A 20921-nucleotide genomic window follows, 5' to 3' on the forward strand; every position below is an offset into this window, starting at 1 on the left:
AATTCAATCCATGTGATCTGAGTTACATTGACCTAATGTAAAGCATAGCAGAGTTATGCCCCCTTATCTTTATCTGAGCATGACCTCTCTGTCGACGTTTGACGTCATAGAAGAAAATCCACTTTTGACATTTATTGCCAGTTATTTTTGATTTTGTGCACATGACCTTATGCATTAGCACATAAATCCATTTCATATACACTTATGTCATTCAGATATCAAGCTATATTTTCTTCACTCACACTTTCCGCAAAGATTACAAATTAAAAAATCGTAGCAAAGTGCTTTTATTGGTGCACAAAAAATAGTGGAGACATTTACTGTTTTTTAACACACACAAAAGTTTGGGACAACATTTAGCAGTGTCTGTTCCTCAAACCCCTGAGGGAGTCTCAGTTATATTTATGCCAACGGATAGGAAATTAAAAACTCTACAATTCTGTGTAATGTCATAGACGTAGATCAAGGACCATGCGAGCGCAATTCTCGCACAATGTTCACTTCTCAAACCTTTAAAAAAACAACTTGGCATCCAGGGTTTTAATTGCATCCAGGTCCATAGGATGGAGCTAAGCTCGTATCAAGAATCAGCATTAGTTTCTGAAACTCACTTCTCCATCTCTTGTCGTACAACAGCCGTTTGTGAGGAGTAGGTGGAGGCGATATTTCCTGCTGAGTACAGCCCAATAGGGCTGTTATACTGAGCATGGACAACAGTGGGCTTGGCAGTGTTGCTCCCACCGCCACCAGCTGCAGCACCAAATGGCTTTGCTGCCCGGTTGTGAGAGCTGCCTATTCTGCATGGTTCCTGGAATATAATCAACCATTTTTAAGTGAGCGAGTGAATTGGGTAAAGAGTGAGTGAGTGAGTGAGTGAGTAAGTGAGTGTGGTTTGATATCAATATGAACAGTAGAGTGAGTGTCAGGAGTATGTTGGAGGAAAATCTGACATGATCTTGGTCTTTGGTGAAGTCTAAGAGCATATGTTGGTGTTGGACATACCTGGGAACACTTTGAGGACAAGAATGTTCAAACCCACAATCCAGTTTTAGGACACACCAAGAGGAAGTAACTCTATACAAAGAACTGGAGTTTACACATTCTCTGACTTCCACAATGAATGACCCCTAAGATCAGGGTTAGAATTGGAAATCTTCTGTAACCTATGCTTGTTGTAAGAGGCAACTGACAGGATCAGGTGGTCAGACTCTCTCACTTGGCCAACACGTCATCGTATCCTTGTTGTTGAGATTGATGCCAATGCTGTTGATAACTTGACTGGCTTGTCCAGGCTCGATTATCTACAGACCGCCGCCATATAACTGGAATATTGCTGAGTGCGGCGTAAAACTAAACTCACTCAATCCACACATAAAAGTAATCATCCAACTGCAGCTAAGTCCCTTAGGCAAATAGACATTTTCCAATAGTGGGCATTTACAAAATACTGACTGATGCTATTCATTTGTCCTAAGTTCATCAATGTAAGAAAAATCTGGGTAGTATAACTGACAGACAGTAAATTCAACTTCACCATGGCTGTTTTCAGTATACACCCATGGAAACATATGAAATGTAGTAGTATAGGGAATGGGGGTTCTGGACCACTTCACATATAGAGTGTGCTAAAGCTAAGCAAAAGCTAAGCAAAGCTAAGCAATTTCCTTAGCTTTGCTTAGCTTTTGCTTAGCTTTAGCACACTCTATATGTGAAGTGGTCCAGAACCCCCATTCCCTATACTACTAATGTACAAGTGTTCCTTTATTCTTTTAGAGGTTTGTTCACAAGGTGTGTATTGCATTGTAGGTGATATTCTGGAAAAAAATAAAGGGACACTTGTATGCTCATATGTTCCCTTAATTGTTTCCATGAGTATATACAGGAAGGTTGAATGGAGCAAGGTAATTCATGTGTCAATGTGTCAACTACAGTAGACAAATCACAACTAGAAATATGACTTCATGTGGATGAGTGAGGAAAGTGTTTTTTGCTGTGGGCCTATCTTAACTGAAGTCTACTGAGGGTCTGGAAATCTCAAACAGACAAAATACTTGTCTATGTAACAATGTACTTCCATGGGAAAAAACTTCAGTTTTTTAATGTGAGGAATGTGAAAACTAGGGCCCAAACAAACAAAAACAAAACATTTGGGCTGAATTGCTTATCATTTGGATTTTCTCTTTTTTTTGGTGTGGGACTGTTCATTAGTAGTAAAATTTCATGTTTGGTTCATATGTAATATGTACTGAACAGAAAAAGAAAAATGAATCTCATAAAAGTGTTCATGTTTATGTCTTCAATCGAAATTCTTGACAAAAAGCCAAAGTTGCGTTTCTATTGCTGTTAAGTATATTAATCGTGTCAATGTATTGTTGCCATCAAGCATGGCTGGTTACTGTTGCAGAATAGTATCATGACACTCGATGTCATCATACAAAGCAGCCCCAGTGCTAAGAGTGTGATAAGTCAGTACATGGGCATTACAACCACCTTAGAGCTAATATCCCTTGTAAAACAACATCGGACTGCCTGTGAAAACATAACATCCTTACAGACTCGGGCTTGTTCTTGACAAGGGATGTCCTCTGTACGGGAATAAATTCATCTCCTGTTGCTGCCACGATGGGTTTGAGTTCCTCTGGTCGGAGCGAGGACAACGGTGTGACGTGTGGCTTCCAGATCTTCACTGCTCCCCTATGACATATGAATAATTGTTAGGCAGCTAATATATCATCACTGCATTATCGCTGCATTAGGTATAACACAGACTTATAATTATTACCATAATGTTATGTTTATTAGGGAAAATAAGATTCTAGTCATATGGCAAGAAGTAAAATGAATGTGTTTCAACTTCATAAAAACTGTTAAAAAGTTTTTAACAAAAATGAGAGTGAAAAGAATATATATCATTTCAACACATAAATTGTGTTACTTTTGTAACACGTGGAGTAGATTTGTCCACTAACCAAGAAATTCAGTTGGTCTGGACTTTGTATGTTCAGCCAGTTATTACTATCATCGTTAGTATAACTAATAGTAATAGCTCTACACATAGTAATATTAATATATCACAGCACCATTGCTGGACAGGCATGAGTGGTGTACATGACTATCCAGTACATCGTTTCTCTGTAGTTATAATATACAATTTAGACCTCTTTCCCTTTGTTTTGAATCTAGATCCAAATGCTCACTGAAACATATGTCAACATTCACTGCTCTGTGAGAAAACTGATACTCTTAGTACTCAGCACCACTTTCACACTTATTATTTAGTACTAGCAGAACATGATATAGCATAGGACTTGTGAAGATCCGGATTAGAACTGATCTTCAGTAATCCTTGCATGTCGCATGAGGCACTAACAGGATTGGGTGTTCTCGCTCTCTAACTTGGCTGATGTATGTCATCTTATCCCAGGTGCGTAGATCAATGCTCATGCTGTTGATCACTGGACTGTCTGGCCTTATACAATACATGAGCATACGAACACTGGTAGCATTAATCCTAAAGAGAATGAATTAACACTGATTTTAAACTTTAATCAACAGTACTACAACTAACACTAAGCTGCTGGGCATTAGATCCCAGACGGATCATTCTTTGGCTGGAACTAGCCATGCTAGATTCACAGTCAAAGTTAGCGCGCCCTGACACACAGCCAACTAACAACAGAGGTCAATCTAACTCCAACACACATGATCAACTAAACGTAATGCCAGAGGCAAAAGTTGGTCACAGCCAAACAGCCCACACTCAGCAGCCATAATGACCATCTGATCCCCATTCCAATTCCCCTAAAGGTATTGGGCATCAATGCTGAACCAGCATGATGTAAACACCGCAGCATACAACATCAACACACTCTGCTTGGCTGTATTAGCTACCTTCATTCTAGCACCTGATACATATCTAGCTGATCTATTCTCCGGCATACCTGGCAACTAGCATGCTGATGTTATTTCCTGACCGAATTATTTCCAACTTGGCATTTTCATGTGTCAAGCTGTCTGTGTTTGCTGCGTTGATTCTCAAGATGCCGTCTCCAGACCGAAGGCCACATCGCTCTGCTACGCTGTTTGGTTGAACCTGCACAGAGAAACATCTTGAAAATTCACTTGAAATGTGAAATCAGACGTATGATAACAGCAGCAGTTGCATACAGAACACTGTACATAAAGGACACATTCAAAGTATGGCCAATACTAATCTCAAGTATGTAATTTATGGGAGTTATCTGGAACTGATCAAGAGAGTTGGGAAGTTGACAGTCCAAGCAAGGTTTCCAAAACACATTATCTTCAAAGCCAAGTTGTATATTAGCATTCAATTTATAGGGCTAATAACAAAGACTACATATGTTCTTTAGAAAGAGGCCTTAAGTGACCCACAAGTGCTATGGAGATTACACCTTTAGAATATAAAATGAATGAATCCAGTAGGAATGCTTTAAAGGAAAAACAGCTTCATGATGTGAACACATAGAAATGGATAGCATGGAATTTCTTGTATAAAGACAAAAAAAGGTATTAAATACCTGATACCTGTATTCACTCTGTCACAGTGAGTGAGTGGGGTGGAGTTTAACATCACTTTCATGGTATTCATATTTTATCAGTGTGATCAGTCAAAGGAGTGAAACCCAAAGTAATGCTTTGTTTTGACATTCTGCAAAATTCCCCAAAAGATAATCACATAAAAAATCTGGGATAAGAACCCAAGATCACTGGTTCTTGCACACCTAAGGGCTGCAACTCTGCAAAGATGACTGACTATCTATACCCTCCGGTATCAACAAAGATATGTAGTAATGGATATTTTATACACAGTCATATATTTTTCAGCACACCCATAAAATAAGAAATGAATCTTCACCAAGATGTCTCAAATAAATTACAAAACTGACACTTGTTCTTCCTGTCGTATTTGCAGAAAAATTCCCTTTTCTGTACAAAAAAAACAAAAAACCATCATCACTAACAAACATCGTTTGTTTCCTTCTTAATAATGAAGACTCTTGTATTAAACATTCCAAACAGTCATGACATATGGTCATACAGTCGAACTACTTGTCTGCACTCTGTACCACCCACCTGCCCTCTTGTAAAATGCAAGTGCACATATGGTTTTACCCTGCGTTTACAAATATTCCCACATTATGGTAGGGAACTCCAGATATGGGCTTCACACATTGTACCCACATGGGGAATTGAACCCGGGTCTTCAGCATGACAAGTGAACACTTTAACCACCAGGATCCTCCACCACGCCTACACCTGTTAAAGCATCAGGTACTCAGTTACTGCCCTCATATATTACCTTATAAGAAGCTGAAGGCAATGTAATCCTACATCAGTGTCTCTCCATGTATTAATATCTACTCTACATACTACAGAGAAGACACATAGTAGACTGCAGAGTCAAATATGAACATGATTGCTTCATTAGACATAGAGACTTGATGGATATTGATGAGAAGGAACTAAGTATGGCCTGACATTTCCTACACGTTATGAGAGTGAACAAACAGTTTTTCCCCAAAATTACAACAGTGTTATATTCATCAGTGAATATTGTTGAGTCAAATTATGAAATTTATTTTAGACATTTCAGATAGGAAATGGCTGTCAACAGATCATATTATTTTAAACTCATACTTGTGTTGGAAACTTATTTTACAAAATTGATAGCCCTTTTTATTTGACTGATAAATCATCAGTAGGTTCTTTTGAGTCAAGATTATAGTACTAACACCCTTCCTTACACACATGAACACAAATAAGCTGTCTTTGACTGGAATTTATAAGTGATACACATTTAGAGGAAGAGAGATTTATTGACACCAACTTCTTCATTATAAGGAACACGTTTTGCATAGTGTCCTTACTCCTTCACCAGGATGACTCAGTTAGACCATACTCTGAAATGTGAATCAGGATGAAGCAGTAGGAGCATACTCCGAAATGTGAATCAGGATGAAGCACCGAAATGTGAATCAGGATGAGGCAGTAAGAGCATATTCGGAAATGTGAATCTGGATGAAACAGTAGGAGCATTGTCCGAAATGTGAATCAGGATGAAGCAGTAGGAGCATACTCCGAAATGTGAATCAGGATGAAGCACCGAAATGTGAATCAGGATGAGGCAGTAAGAGCATATTCGGAAATGTGAATCAGGATGAAGCAGTAGGAGCATACTCCGAAATGTGAATCAGGATGAAGCAGTAGGAGCATACTCCGAAATGTGAATCAGGATGAAGCACCGAAATGTGAATCAGGATGAGGCAGTAAGAGCATACTCGGAAATGTGAATCAGGATGAGGCAGTAAGAGTATACTCGGAAATGTGAATCAGGATGAAGCAGTAAGGATTAGACCAACAACTAGTCTCTGAAATGACCATATTTTACAGAAAAAATAGTCATGAAATGGAGCCCTGAGACTTTCCTGAACCTGTGAAAATCTAGACTTGCCACATTTTCTTGACTTGCGTGGGCTTTCTTGGGTATATTTGCTTCAGGTTCTGTATGACAGGCTAGAATATGGACATAACCTGAAACACTGAGTTCCTCATAACAAAGAAGTAGACAATGCAACTGCAACAATGACACTCCTACACACCCAGACTGGTATGAAAATGAACATGACAGCACCATGACATCATGTTGCACCCAACATGGAACCTCGGCAGGTAGGCATGAGATCATGTTACAGCTAAACCTTGGAGTGTCTATCTGTGTGTACATAGCTATATATACCACAGCATTTCGGCATGTGTGCACTTACTGGGCGTATCGCATGCCCATACATCTGTCAAAGGTTGTGAGTAATATAGGTCTCTCAATTTCCCAGGTTCAAAGATAACTTGGCTACAACTGGTTTTCTTAATTAAATCATTTGTGTGTGAAATATGCAAACGAAGTTGAGAAAAAATAATGCCAATAAACATTTTAGATTATTTTTTTTGGAACAATTTGAAGATCAATGTCTGTTTCACTTTTCTAATTTCTTAAGCTAGTATGACCTATCATCTTGTAATCTAACCAACACATAACTCTGTTGTTTAGCAGTTTAACCAACTGAACAATTGAGGGTGTTTTGGACATGTTGATTTTTATTCACTGAAGTAAAAAACTTTTCGATGTTTAGGGTTTGAGGAGACTGTAAATGAAGCTGAAAAAACCCAGCTTGGCTAAAACACGAAACTGAGAGATTTTAGACATTAGAGTCAGTATAGATGTGTGTGACTTTCTCATGCAATGGCCAGGAAATGGCTATCACCATCACAAATGTTTGACCTTTGATTTGTGCCCTACTGATGCAGCTGCTACAAATGTACTTGACTGTAATCACTAAACACAAAAATAATGATATTTGCTTATTTCATCATTTATATTACATTATTTATTGATTACAGTTGTTATGTCTGTACTTAATGAACACTGAAAACTATGAATGTGATTCCACATCATGTTTTTTGGAGAACGTCTACATTATTTTATGTTTCAGTATTGATTCTTATTCTTTTTTCTACACTGACATTTTGCATCATAATATAACAAATATAATCTGGACCTGACAATCTGGTGATTGCCATTATGAGTATCTGATTACCCACATGGGTACAATGTGTGATGCCAATTTTTGGAGTTCCCCATACAATATTTCTGGAATATTACTAAAAGTGATGTAAAACCACACTCTCTCACTCAGCAAGAATGAGTTGTTGAAGACTGATTTTCATCTGGATCTGTATCCTGCTGATGCAACTTCACCATGTTCACATCCACACATAACCTGACTGAGTGAACTTCCTCAACACTGTAATATAACCATCTGGTCACTTTCACTTCCATTATCATAATACAAGCCTCTGATCATGTTCTTCCACTCTTAACAATACAAGGTCTTTCAAAAGGGTTTTGCCATATCTAGGGCCTGAGCTTGAATGGGCACAGCCCTTGTCAAGCATGTTTAAAATATTGTAAAATATTTAAAAATTAAGTGATTTGTTTTCCTCCCATTATTCAGTGAAGGATTATAATCTTTTAATCATGTAGTTTTCATCAGTCCAACTGTGTAGCTGGGTGACAATGGGTCCGGCTGAAGTCATTTGCGTCTAATGTACCAGGAAAATGATGGGAATGCAATTAAATAAGATTGTGTGCAGAACTATCACTACAAACTCTGTCTTGAATCTGAACTTGTGCATGAAGATTAGAGTTTGATGAATTTTATGATACTGTTTTTTTTTGTTTGACAATAAGCGCATCACTCTTGTTTATACTGCTGACATAATTGAAATCAGATGTTCTGATACAAGCACAGAGAGAGAGAGAAAGAGAGAGAGAGAGTGAAACACAGAGATTAATTAACAGTGTACCATAAAATTGATGCATCCAATTTAATTCCCATCCATTTCATTTCGCAAACATCATAATGTGTTGCATGCACTGTGTATGGACAGACACTGCCATCTGTGGAATTCATGCTCAACCTACAAAATGCCTGGCCTGCTGCCCTCACTCTGTACAACCTCTGACCCTGCCCCTGATCTAAGAGGAGGGATCACAAAGGCCCTTTCATGGAGGCTATTTTCCTGGCAAGAGGTGTGTCGACATTCCAAAGTGAAGCACAATATAGTCTGTGTACAATACATGTATTCCCCACAACTTGACACCTTACTCAAAATTCACTCATAACACAATATGTCGCAGTGAAAACCTCAAGTGAAACATGTAGACATAAAAAATTTTCCACCATCATGCACAGAGCAAGTACACATTGTGTGATCGGTTGGAAAAACTTTCACCTTATTATTTACTTGAATATATATTTAATTAGGTCTTTGGGCTTAGTAAAGTCTTCATGATAAACCATCTTTCTTTCTTTTTTATAACAAAGAATTCAGAATTTCAGAATTTAAATTTTACAACACATTTTGTTTGTTTATTTGAATTGGAACAGTGTTATTAGAATATTTCCTAAAAATGTGAAAATATATTTGAACCTAGCATATCACATCCTTATTGAAACAATACTGTTAAATACAGATACAATATGGTCTGGATGAAGGCAGAACTGGCTATTTTGTGACAAGATGATTCACACAAGTTCCCCATACATAGTTACAGAATGAATTGTTCAAACATTGTAATTCAACAAATATTAAAATCATACCATCATAAGATATAAAAGATGTCGATAAACCACCTCCACATCAAAGTTGTTTGAAATGAAATACCTCTGAAACAAAAACGAAAAAAGCCCTTCTTTTCAATAACAAATTGTCTTTACAAATTAAATGTACATTTAGAAAAAGAAATAAGTCTAGAAATCTTCATAATTTTCAGTGTATACTTGTGACTTAATAATCATGACAGTAATTTTACGTTTTTTTACAAGGTCTGTTTGAGAACATAACAAGTTACCAACATCTTATTCACATCATCAAAACTGATACTCAATATACAATGTTCAAAACAAAACTGCACAGCAAGCACGCACGCACGCACGCACGCACGCACGCACGCACGCACGCACGCACGCACGCACGCACGCACGCACGCACACACACCACCTAGCCCTATTAGCTTGTTAGCTCTCAGTGTATCACAGTTAAATCCAAGCCCTCTAGACAACCTGTCCCCACAAGCAGAAACCTCTGATAATCTCTGTGTCTGGAGACCACCTGTTTCCACATTCAATGGGTTGCAGATTCATGACATTCTTTAAATGTTTCGCCAGTTATTGCTGATAGTATTCTAACTTAAATGTCATTTCACACTCGAACTATCTAGTTGTCCTCCTCTGAAGCTATTAAACTGTGACTGTGCTTTCATGCATCATTTCAGGAGGTGGTGTGTGTGTATATTGATAGTAGTGATTTGGTTAAGCAGTGTGAGTAATGGTAAACTGTCATGGTATTGTGTGTAACCACAATTGCTTCTGGCTCATGAATAGCCCATAACCTGCAAATAAAATTATAAAAATTAAAGGAAACTCCAGTCTGGTTGGCCAGAAAGTAGATGTCAATGGTTGTACATTGAAATTCCCACCTAGGTTGTTATACACCTATCCATGTTTACAACAGTGACTACTACTGAGTAACTTGTTTTGAAGTTAAAAACATTTATGCTCAAAAACATTTAAAGTGAAAATAAAACAATCAAGAATTACAAACAGTCCTTTTCTATTCTGCCATCAAAATAAATGAAATGTTCAACAAGAGTCATCAGAAGATGACATATCTCCCCGGCCCCTACATGTTTGAAAGGACAAATCATGTGACAGTTAGTTATTGTTTTTTTAGACTAAGTCTGAATTGTTTCCATGGAATTCATGAAAAATATAAATGCCATATATCTGTAATCAGCAATAGTCACCATTTCAAGATCTGTCTCATACATCTGCCAAGATCTGTTGAAAGATATGAAATGGTTTTCGAGTTTGGGGTCTGCCACACATATCTACCAAGTGTTGCTGAAAGATATTAAGAAGTTTTTGAGTTCGGTTCCCGAAACGAAACACACCTCTCACTTTTGAGACTAAGTCTGAAACATGTCCATGGAAACCAAGAAAATAATAACTCACAAAACCCTGTACATACCAAAAGGCACAACTCCAGGTTCTGATTGATATATCTACTAAGTTTTGCAGAAAAATATTGAACAGTTTTTGAGTTCTGCTCCGGAAACGAAGAGCATCCCTCCAATTTGAGACTAAGTCAGAAATGTTTCCATGGAAACCGAGAAAATAATAACTCACAAAACCCTGTACATACCAAAAGGCACCACTTTAGGTTCTGACTGATATATCTACTAAGTTTTGCAGAAAAATATTGAACAGTTTTTGAGTTCTGCTCCGGAAACGAAGAGCATCCCTCCAATTTGAGACTAAGTCTGAAACGTGTCCATGGAAACCGAGAAAATAATAAATCACAAACACCTGTATACACCAAAAGGCACCACTTTGGGGTCTGCCACACATATCTACCAAGTGTTGCTGAAAGATAATTTGAAGGTTTTGAGTTCTGCTCCAGAAACGAAACACACCTCTCACTTTTGAGACTAAGTCCGAAACGTTTCCATGGAAACTGAGAAAATAATAAATCACAAAAACCTGTACACAGCAAAAGGCACAACTCCAGGTTCTGATTGATATATCTGCCAAGTTTTACAAAACAATATTGAACGGTTTTTGAGGTCTGCTCCGGAAACAAGGCCTGCCCCACCGTTAGACTAACACCAAAATGTTGCATGGAAAAACAACAACAAAAAATAATAATAAAAAAAAAAATGCCAAAACTGTGTAAATAGCAATAGGCACAACTATAGGTTGAGACTATTATATCTATCAAGTTTGGTCTAAAAATATTGAACGGTTTCTGAGTAATGCTCTGGAAACAAAATGATTATGGACGGACGGACGGACAGACAGACAGACAGACGAGGCGTCAACTATATCCCCCCGCATTACATGCCACGGGGAAAAAAATTAACTGGTGCAATAAATATAAATAAGTTACTCAAACATTAAGATCTAAACTTCATAATGACCCAGGCAATGACACCACAGCTTGAGGTGTTTGACATGCCATCAAGTAGGGAGAATTAAGAGATGAGTCTTCACTGACAGGTTATGTTCACATCTGTAATCTCCTTAATCCCTCATAGCCTCCTTAGTTACACGTGGATTAACAGATTAAAGTCTGTGGTAAGTGGATAATCTATCTTACCACCTTGTCAATAATTGTTTGGATGTCTGTAGCTTATAATAGGAAAAGTAATTTTACTGAAATATGTTTGCTCCTTGATGCACAGTCTACCTGAGTACTTTGAGACTGAGACACTTTTTAACACTTGGCTGACTTTTTAAATAAACAAGAACTCTCTTCCCAATATGCTACACAAAAGAGTTTAAAAAACTGCTGAATTAGACTCATTAATGTTAGAAAATGTCTGGTGTTCCCTAACTGCTTTTGAATTGTATATTCAAACAATAAACAAAACAATGTAACTAGAATTATTGTTTAGCAGGGATTGGGACAGGCAGAGGCCACAGCATTTTGCACATTAGAATTCAGAATGGCCCATTACAAATTTTGAGGTTACTGTTGATACAAGGTCCCATTATAAATTCAGAAAATGGCTAACATTTCTTAAAATAGCCCATTGTCAATGTTCTCTATCCCAATCCCTGGTTTAGTGGAAGTTCTCACCCAAACAATAATAAAACATCCTTTCTCACTTATATAAATCAGAGAGAAATAGTGTTCATCCAATTTCTTGTTAAAAAAGCACACTTCCTGCAAAATAGCCCAAGTCATCTTTGTCTCCTAAGATATAGACAACCTACATCAATGAAACATGCATACATCATTAAGAGTGAGTAAATGAGTTTTATGCCACAATGTACCCATGTGAGGAATTGAACCCAGGTCTTCATCAAGTCAAAGTTGTTATCAAACATGCAGACCAAGACATTGCAGAGAGATAATTGTTTACATGCATGTTTTTGTAAACCCAAATTGTGAACAGTTTCTTTAGCTATCATCAAGAGAATTTGTGCCACTACTTAATTTGCAGAGTGTATCAAATTCAGGTTAAACATTCATTCAATCAATCAAGGCTGACAGAAAATCACACAACTGAGCTGAAAGCGAGAGAGTAAGGTTTTACACTGCGATAGAATAATTCCTGCAAAATATCACGGCAGGGGGCAGCAGAAAACGGCTTTACACATTGTGCTAATGTAGGGAATCAAACTCAGGGCTTGATTTTTGAATCTCTCTTTGCACTAAGATAGTTGTAAGGCAATGTTAATGTATGTCACTTATGACACTCTTAGTGCTAAGAGAGCTTCCAAACCTTAGGCCCTGGTCTTTGGTGGAATGGGTGAATGCTTTACCAACTAGGCTATTCCCCTGCCTCAAAGAAAAAGTTTTTTTTAATTACTTCAATTGTGGGTCTTGATAACACAGCAAGCTTTGGACAACAAGAAATTCCTTAAAGTCCTTCAAACAGAGACCCTACTCATGTACGACTGTATCAAGGGGCTCTTTAATACCCTCGTCAGTAATCCACTCACCACCATCACCTAATATTTCCATTAAATGCACTAAACCTGATTCACATACCCAGTGACTCAGCTGTGTGGAGTTTTAGGGAGTCATAAACTGACTGGTAACAGTTTGTTGTTGTGGGTAGTGACCACTTGGGGGAGAAGGAGGGGCACTCGACCTGAACATTGTCTCATCCTAATTCTCCAGACAAGAAAGTGACTCACATCCAACTCAGTCTGGTAACAGTACTTGCCAGTTTCAATGGGCACTTGAGGTCACATTAATGTTTGTTTGGTGTTTACCGCAACATTCAACATTTCAGGTGTGTGGCGATGGTCTGTGAATCATCAAGTCTGGAGAAACAATTCAGTGATCAACAGCATGAGCATCAATCTGCACAAGTGACATACAATGGCATGTGTCAAGAAAGTCCACCTGATTCTGTTAGTCTTATGTTAATGACGACCAATTGTCAAGGGATCTTCAAGGGCTATCACATTAATGAGTGAGTGAGTGAGTGAGTGAATGAGTGAATGATTTATTGAAAGTTGCTTTACACCACATCAACAATTCTGCAATTTCTTATAGCCCAGTTTTTATTTCAGATTACATATAAGTGCTGCATTTCAGGGGCAATGAGAGAGTGAATTCTTTTTCACCATTCATAAACAGACACAAACACTATTTGATGTATAAAACATCATTCTCATAACATCCATCAGCCTTGTTAAAACAGAGGGCATAAGAGTTTCGATTTCAGTTTACAATATGAATTCTATATTTTCAGTGGCAATTTTGGCATGATTTACAAACAGATGTAAATACTATGAAGTTTATGTATACTTTTGATATATATACCATTTCAATCTTATTTCATCAGCCTATTTATAACCACTTCCCAGTTGTACAGACAGTTCTTAACGCTATATTAACTCTTAACTCCCATCATGTAACACTGGCTGACAAAAGTTATATTGCTAAGAGAGCTTTAGGGACAAGAGCCCTGATCAGACAGGGGCACTCGATACCTCTCTACATCAAGGGCAGTGGGGTAGCCTTGTGGATAGAGCATTCATTCATTACACTGAAGTCCCGTGTTCGATTCCTACAAGGGTACAATGTGTGAAACCCATTTTTGGTTTCCTTCGGCGTGATATTGCTGGAATATTGCTAAAAGTGGAGTAAAACTAAACTCACTCACTCCATATATCACTGTCTGGGGCCACCTCCACAATCTGCTCAACCTTCCTTCCTACGTCACCATGGTCACAGATCAGTATTTAAATAAAGAAAAGTTTCACAGTTTTTCCATTCAAACAAAACTGACAAACCATCTACAACCTACAACTATCCATGGCCTGTCCCCAAATGAATGTGTCCACCAAACCCAGCCACCATGTAAACACCGAGCAAATACTCTACCCCATTCACAAGCCACCCTCTTTGTTGTGTAGCACATTAGAAACGCTATATGTGTATGAATGGCTCTACCCAGTGGAGCGACTCAACGTACTGTCACTTGACCTTAACCTTTGTCTTCAGTCAAAGAATGTGTACCGGTAGTCTGGAGTTGACAGACATAGATAACGAAGCTCAACAAGCCACTGCAGTTTCATCAGGGGCCTATCTGGTTTAAACTTTAATGGCATTCCTCAAATCACTGATCCCTAACCCGGTCAGGTCAAAAGGTCAGATATATTCTGGAAAGGGTGATAAGCTTTGCTGTTTATCAACATTTTCCTGGCGAGGATGATAAGATTTAAATACATGTTAATCATTATTTCTAAAAAATGTTAAGAGGAATGTTTCTCTTAAGAATTCTATATTTTTCAAGCATTGAAGGCATATGTATATGTGTCAAAGTATTTGATTCAATTATAGCATGAAAATTAGTTTGGCTTATGCATGGAGTAAGAAACAGAAAGATAGTGACGTACATGCCAACTTATCTCAGCTCTATAGACATGATAGATACTTGGTTACTGCAATATTGCGTGAGGCAGTTTCATGAAGACGAGGCCAAAAAGGAAAAAAGAAGAAAATGGTATAAGCATGTATGTGTATGCTGTCTCACATGTTTGCATGAGGAGCACATGTTGTAACTGCCAGGATGCCAACAATCTCTAAAAAATCTCTACAACCAATCCTTTTGCTTTGTGATACTAAACAAGCAGCTGATGAGAAATCACTTTGGCATGCTACCTAAATTCTAAGTATGTACATCTGGGCTAATTATCATTATCATGGTAAAGAAGGTATGGAAGTATTTCCATCACAATCTTCTTCGGCATGCATTGTAATGACTGCCGTCACCGCCATCATCATCATCATCATCATCATCATTATCCTGTTTAATCTAGGGCAATATTTCCAGAGTATACCAATGTTTGAAAACATAATCAAATCTGCCACTTGTGAGGTATATGTACATACATGTTTATGTTTCTCTTAACAAAGCATCCTTGTTTTGCATAAAACAATTTGTCAAAAAAATAGAACAAAATAAAAAGGGGTCTTATTTCTGACACTGTTCTCAGACATACAGTACTTTCAAAGGCAGCGTGAAAAGGTTCCCAGTTTCATTGTTTCCTTAAATATTCAAGACACTAGCCCTGAAGAACACCAGTTACAGTGACATTTTTCATCACCATGGAAACAACACGTCAACACCAGCCCCTGACAGACAGTCTGAGAGGTGAGATGTTACCACTGAGAATAACATGACAAGATACTGCCAAGTGATCCCAGTTATGGCTCAATATGACCCCTGACCTGACCTCTGACCTGTACCATCTGTCACATGCTGTTGAGGTCTTGTTAATGGTGGCTGAGGTACTGGTTATCCTGCCACAACGGAGGGAGAGGGACACAAGAGGGACAGTATCATGCCAACATTGACTAACAACTAATCTCTGAAATGAACATACTTTACTGAAAAAAGGTCATAGTAAAAAGAGTAATATAATGAAATGGAGCCCTGGGACAATCTTCATTCCCTGAAGCTAGGGGAATCTAGACTTGCATGGACTTTCTTGGATATATTTGCTTCAGGGTCTGTAGACAGACTACATGTTAACACTATGATGCTGTTTTTGTTCAATAAGCCTAATTTGTGTTGTTGTTGATCCATTTAGTTTTAACATCTTGAATTGTTCTGAGTGAGTATGATTTTACACTACTTTTAGCAGTACCCCAGCAACATCACAGCAGAAGACATCAGAAATGAGCTTCACACTTTGTAGTCAGTAAATGCTTTGAGTGATGTTTGAAATCATTTAAGAAATTCTAAGTAATATGAGTCATAAACTGATGATTATTCAGCATTTCAGTTTCCAATGAATGGATTCTTGTACACCTCTTTGTCTCATACCAGTACCAGTCACATTAATTAGGCTTCTCGGTATTCACTAATTCATTCACTAAGCAAATGAGTAATTTTTATGCCAATTTTAGCAACATTCCAGCAATATCAAGGTGGTGAACACCAGAAATGGACTTCACACATTGTACCAAAGTTGGGAATCGAACCCGGCATTTGACAAGATGTGCAAACGTTTCAACCATGAGACCTCTGTCACCTCTTGTCACTTGAACAAATGATACAGTTACAAGACACACCTATAATATACCTGACATAAATACATACAATTACCTACATATATCACTGTAATTATAGTAACTGTATGATTAAGACAGACAGAGGTCACCAGCTGTCACAGGTCACATCTCAACAGGGAATGTCAACATACATACATGTATACTGCAACATCGACATGGTAGTATATTTTCAAGGTCAACTCTGTACTGGTACAACTTGATAACAATGCATACTGATACTAAAACAAATACTCCACAGTCATAAAATGCTTTGCACTTACTAGGAATCTGATGAAGACAGACTATGAAAAGGCAGCAAATTCCATGTTAAGCATCAAATTGGGTCAACTTAGTTCACATTTTCCATAAAAAATGCAGCTTTAGATTGGAAAATTTTATCTACAAACATACAAAATAACACAACTTATCATTATTGTTTTTATGGCTATGATTGATGTTTTAAAAAATTAAGTATGCCATGAGGGCATCGAGAACATTATTCCAACCCTGTAAAGTGTTCTGAACATCATTTATTGGAAATTATGTTACCAAATAATGATTGTGATGGATTACTTAATTTTTTAAAACATAACTCACCTTTAGTCATTTAATTCCCAAAAGAAGTTTTTTTCACAAACTCGATAATGCCATACATACTGGACTTTTCACAAACCTGTTTCTAATATAACAATACATTTCAAATGATCATTGTCATTTATTTTAAAACATGTAAGCTAACTTAGTCACACCTAAAATATTCATTTGACGTCCTAAAGCACAGTCAGAAAAAAGGTATTTCCATCTCTGCTTCATTAATGCGTTTAACTCAGTAATTCCATTGAACAGTCAGCATTACAATCTGCATATCTTGTCTGGAAATATATGGGCAAATTAACTCATGGATTAGGGAGTTAGAGGATATGTATATATATAAAAAAACAAACCAGAAATGAAGAGCTAAAGAATTTTCATTTGAGATGCTGAGAAATTGAAAAACAAACTGACCATTTACCATGTTTACGTTTTTTACAAAGCACTATCACCAGCCATCTATTTGGGTGAAATTTGCTAATGATCCCATCAAGCATGACCAAGTTTACACTGTTTTCCTGATAAACCTCTATCTTTAATCTGTAAATGAGACTGAGAAGCAATTAAATGGTGTCCCTCACTGATGTCTATGAGAATCACTAGAGGAATTTCCTGTTCTTTCTACACACACCACTCCTCTACATATTTCTGCTGTCAAAGTTTTTTTTTGTATTTATTCCACTACGTAGCAACCTGTTGTTCAAAGGTATCCTATTTCACTATCGCCCGGTATAGAAATGCAGCAATTCCCAGTATAAACAATGTTGCAAATGTTTGAACAACATATCCATATGCCAAAGTTATAGCATTGTTTAAATACGTAGTGTCAGGCCCGGAAATCCCATCTAATACTTGTCATAATCCCCAATATACAGATACATGGTTTCCGGCATTGTACAGCCCTATATCATATTACACCGTCGATGTCTACATCACTTCGTGAGTATGTATACAGTGGTATATTGCTGTCAATCAAGCACACGTGTAATCATCTGGACAGTCTATTAAGTAGGTGAAATGAAATATAAATATAATATTATTATCTTAGCCATGAGGCAAGTTCGTGTTACAGGTATTTTGAGAACGCGCATGGCTTACCCATATATAGCTAGCGATTCCTTACCACAGGCAGATAATTGGCCGAACGAGGACCTAGCTCCCAACTATCTAACGAACTCCATCAAGTTTACAACTGAACCGTGAGAGAAAAACACGGGATTTCATCTTAACAATGTTTAGTTCAAATAAGTCACAGCTCCGATTTTCATTTAGTTTTCAACACACCTTCTGCGTTTTCACAGATAACTGTCACCCATCGGCAAACAACACAGATGAGTTTCGGATGTGTCAATGTATGTACTTACAACTTGCACTGAGAGAGGGGTGCTAAAATCCGTACCACCCTGCAAACGGAATCCCCACGGGGTGCCGGAATCTGGACGGTCCAGTTGGACTGTTAATGTCTGAGCTGGCTGAATTTCGAAGTTACTCATGACGACGTCAGTGACAACGGTAGCTGGTCCGACACAAGTACTCAAAGCCGACGAGCCACTTCGCAGCTTTATCTAACTCCTCAACACTGACGGGACGGCTTCGGTGAAAACAAACTTTTGCACACGGGCCTAACTGATTCGTCAGTCAGTCAGCCGCGGGAAAGAAGTGGGTGTGACTGAATGTGACAAGTTTAGATGTGCGGATGTGGTCGGAATGGACGTAATTAGGCACATGTTACTGACCTATTAGGTAGCCGATTTTGCGTGGGGTTTGTTTGTATTACAGGGGTGGCTAGGGTCACACGCTTATAACTTGTAACGCCCCGTGTAACGAAACCAGTGCAATGGCGGTTCTGATCAAATCTGTGTCCTGTTCTGGTGTTGTTTGATAGTAAGTCATTCAGTTCATGGGAAGGAGTCATGTGAATTTATTTTTAATCATAGTAATTGAATAACTTTGTTGACAAAATACATCTGTTTTGTGTGTGGTTTTTTTTCTTTATTCTTGCTAATTCAGTCAACAAAGTATGTACGTGTTATTTACGATTGCCTTATTTTAGTAAGAAATGTTTTGAAAGAAAGTCGATCGTAGCAAGCGTTCAGCAGTCCCCAGGTAGCGCGCCCGGTAAACTGCACTCTAGCCAAAACAACACAGTAGATTTTGACATTTAGTGTATTTCGTTTTGTAAAGGAATATGTATGTACTTCAAGGGTACAATTCGTTACACTGTACAAGTTTCTGTGATTCTTACACCTAATTTTAATAAGGGCTGTAGGAAACGAACTGTAGGAAACGAACCACTATTGGCATGGTCTTTTAGTAACTATGAAGATTGTGTAGAAGTCAAAGTTTCGTAATATGCCAGGAAGTTAGATAATATGCATGTGAGCAGAGACCATATAATCTATTATATGGTCTCTGATGTGAGGCAGTGCACATCTGCAGTGGCTTGGTATGTGGTATTATATTTCAAACTGGTCACCACCAAGGGATATAATACCATTGAGTTAGCATTTAGACAATTTGTAAACAGAACACTATTAGTTAATGTTGTTCATTCTGTGCAAACAAAACCTTCCGTGAACCCTTAGTAATCAACACTACTTTCTGGGTGACCTGATCGGAGACTTTTAATACAGACAAATGCTTGAGTGGGTTTAGTTTAACGCCACGTTTAGCAATATTCCAGCAATAGCAAGACGGGGGACACCAGCAATGGGCTTCACACACTGAAGAATGAGAAGAATTTTTATGGGTATACTACTTCTTTTTCGTGTATAGGCGAATCTCGACATAGATTCTAATGTCGTTGTCAATCAAGTGATACATGAAAAGTAATATTGGGTGATCTACACACACACGCACGCGCGCACACACTCACAGAGAGAGAGAGTATGTATGTATGTATGGATGCATGCATACATGTAACTATAGTAAGAAATGTTTAGACAGATGGGGATGAGGGAAAAAATGTGTTGTTTATACAATAGAAGAACACCGTTATGAAGGATGAAGTAGGTAGACTGGAAACCAGGAGAAGATGAACATGGTTATATACCTACGGGGTTAGGGGTGTAGATGGGCGGCCAGTAGGGAATGCTGTACATTGGTGTTTACATAGGTGATGAAAACGAGGGATGTCATACGGCTACATGGAAATCAATTCAGCAAGTGACCATAGGCTTTGGGGATGATAGCTGGACAAATCTTCAAGTAGTTTGCGGTAGCTCTCATTCTTCATCTACCCAACTTCTAAAATGCCAGTCAAAGAATTCACTGCCGTGTGGGGAATCGAACTCGTGTCTTCGGCGCGACGAGCGAACGCTTAAACCTCAAGGCCACCTAAAGCGCCCCTTTAGACAAATGAACTTCACCTTGTAAAGCGTATTTCTAATTTGTCCATGTCACGATTGTCTTTGAACCAAGTTGCCGGATTACCTAGGTGAACTCAGGAGCCTTTTTTCAGATAAACTTCCAATTACAGCTTCAGAGATCGGGTGTAAGGCTCGCTGACCCAGTTGCCATCGTATCCAGTTGCGTCGATAGATGCTCATGGCGTTGATCACTGTATTGTCTGGTCCAAATTCGATTTACAGAACAGCACCATATAGCTGGAACATTGGAACACGGCATTATACAAACAAAACTTTTCGTTCCGTCTATAATACGGCAAA

At 38.1% G+C, this 20921-nt stretch overlaps 1 protein-coding gene across 3 annotated transcripts in view; it reads right to left on the bottom strand.

Moving 5' to 3' along the window:
• The window catches only part of LOC137284452 (PDZ and LIM domain protein 3-like), a 35728-nt gene extending 16880 nt beyond the window's left edge, over window positions 1-18848 (bottom strand). Inside the window, exons 1-4 of one of the 3 annotated variants that reach the window (XM_067816264.1) lie at window positions 18618-18848; window positions 3942-4093; window positions 2553-2694; window positions 612-808 (exon numbers count right to left, since the gene is read on the bottom strand). In XM_067816264.1, coding sequence (XP_067672365.1) covers window positions 612-808; window positions 2553-2694; window positions 3942-4093; window positions 18618-18746 — 620 coding nt within the window. In that variant the 5' untranslated portion in view covers window positions 18747-18848. Of the gene's footprint in view, window positions 1-611; window positions 809-2552; window positions 2695-3941; window positions 4094-9182; window positions 9249-18617 lie in introns of those variants that run through there. The other 2 variants (XM_067816262.1, XM_067816263.1) reach the window with 2 other exon arrangements.
• Window positions 18849-20921: the final 2073 nt, after the last annotated feature.

Source organism: Haliotis asinina, chromosome 5 (assembly GCF_037392515.1).
Source record: "Haliotis asinina isolate JCU_RB_2024 chromosome 5, JCU_Hal_asi_v2, whole genome shotgun sequence".
NCBI classification, from domain to species: domain Eukaryota; kingdom Metazoa; phylum Mollusca; class Gastropoda; order Lepetellida; family Haliotidae; genus Haliotis; species Haliotis asinina.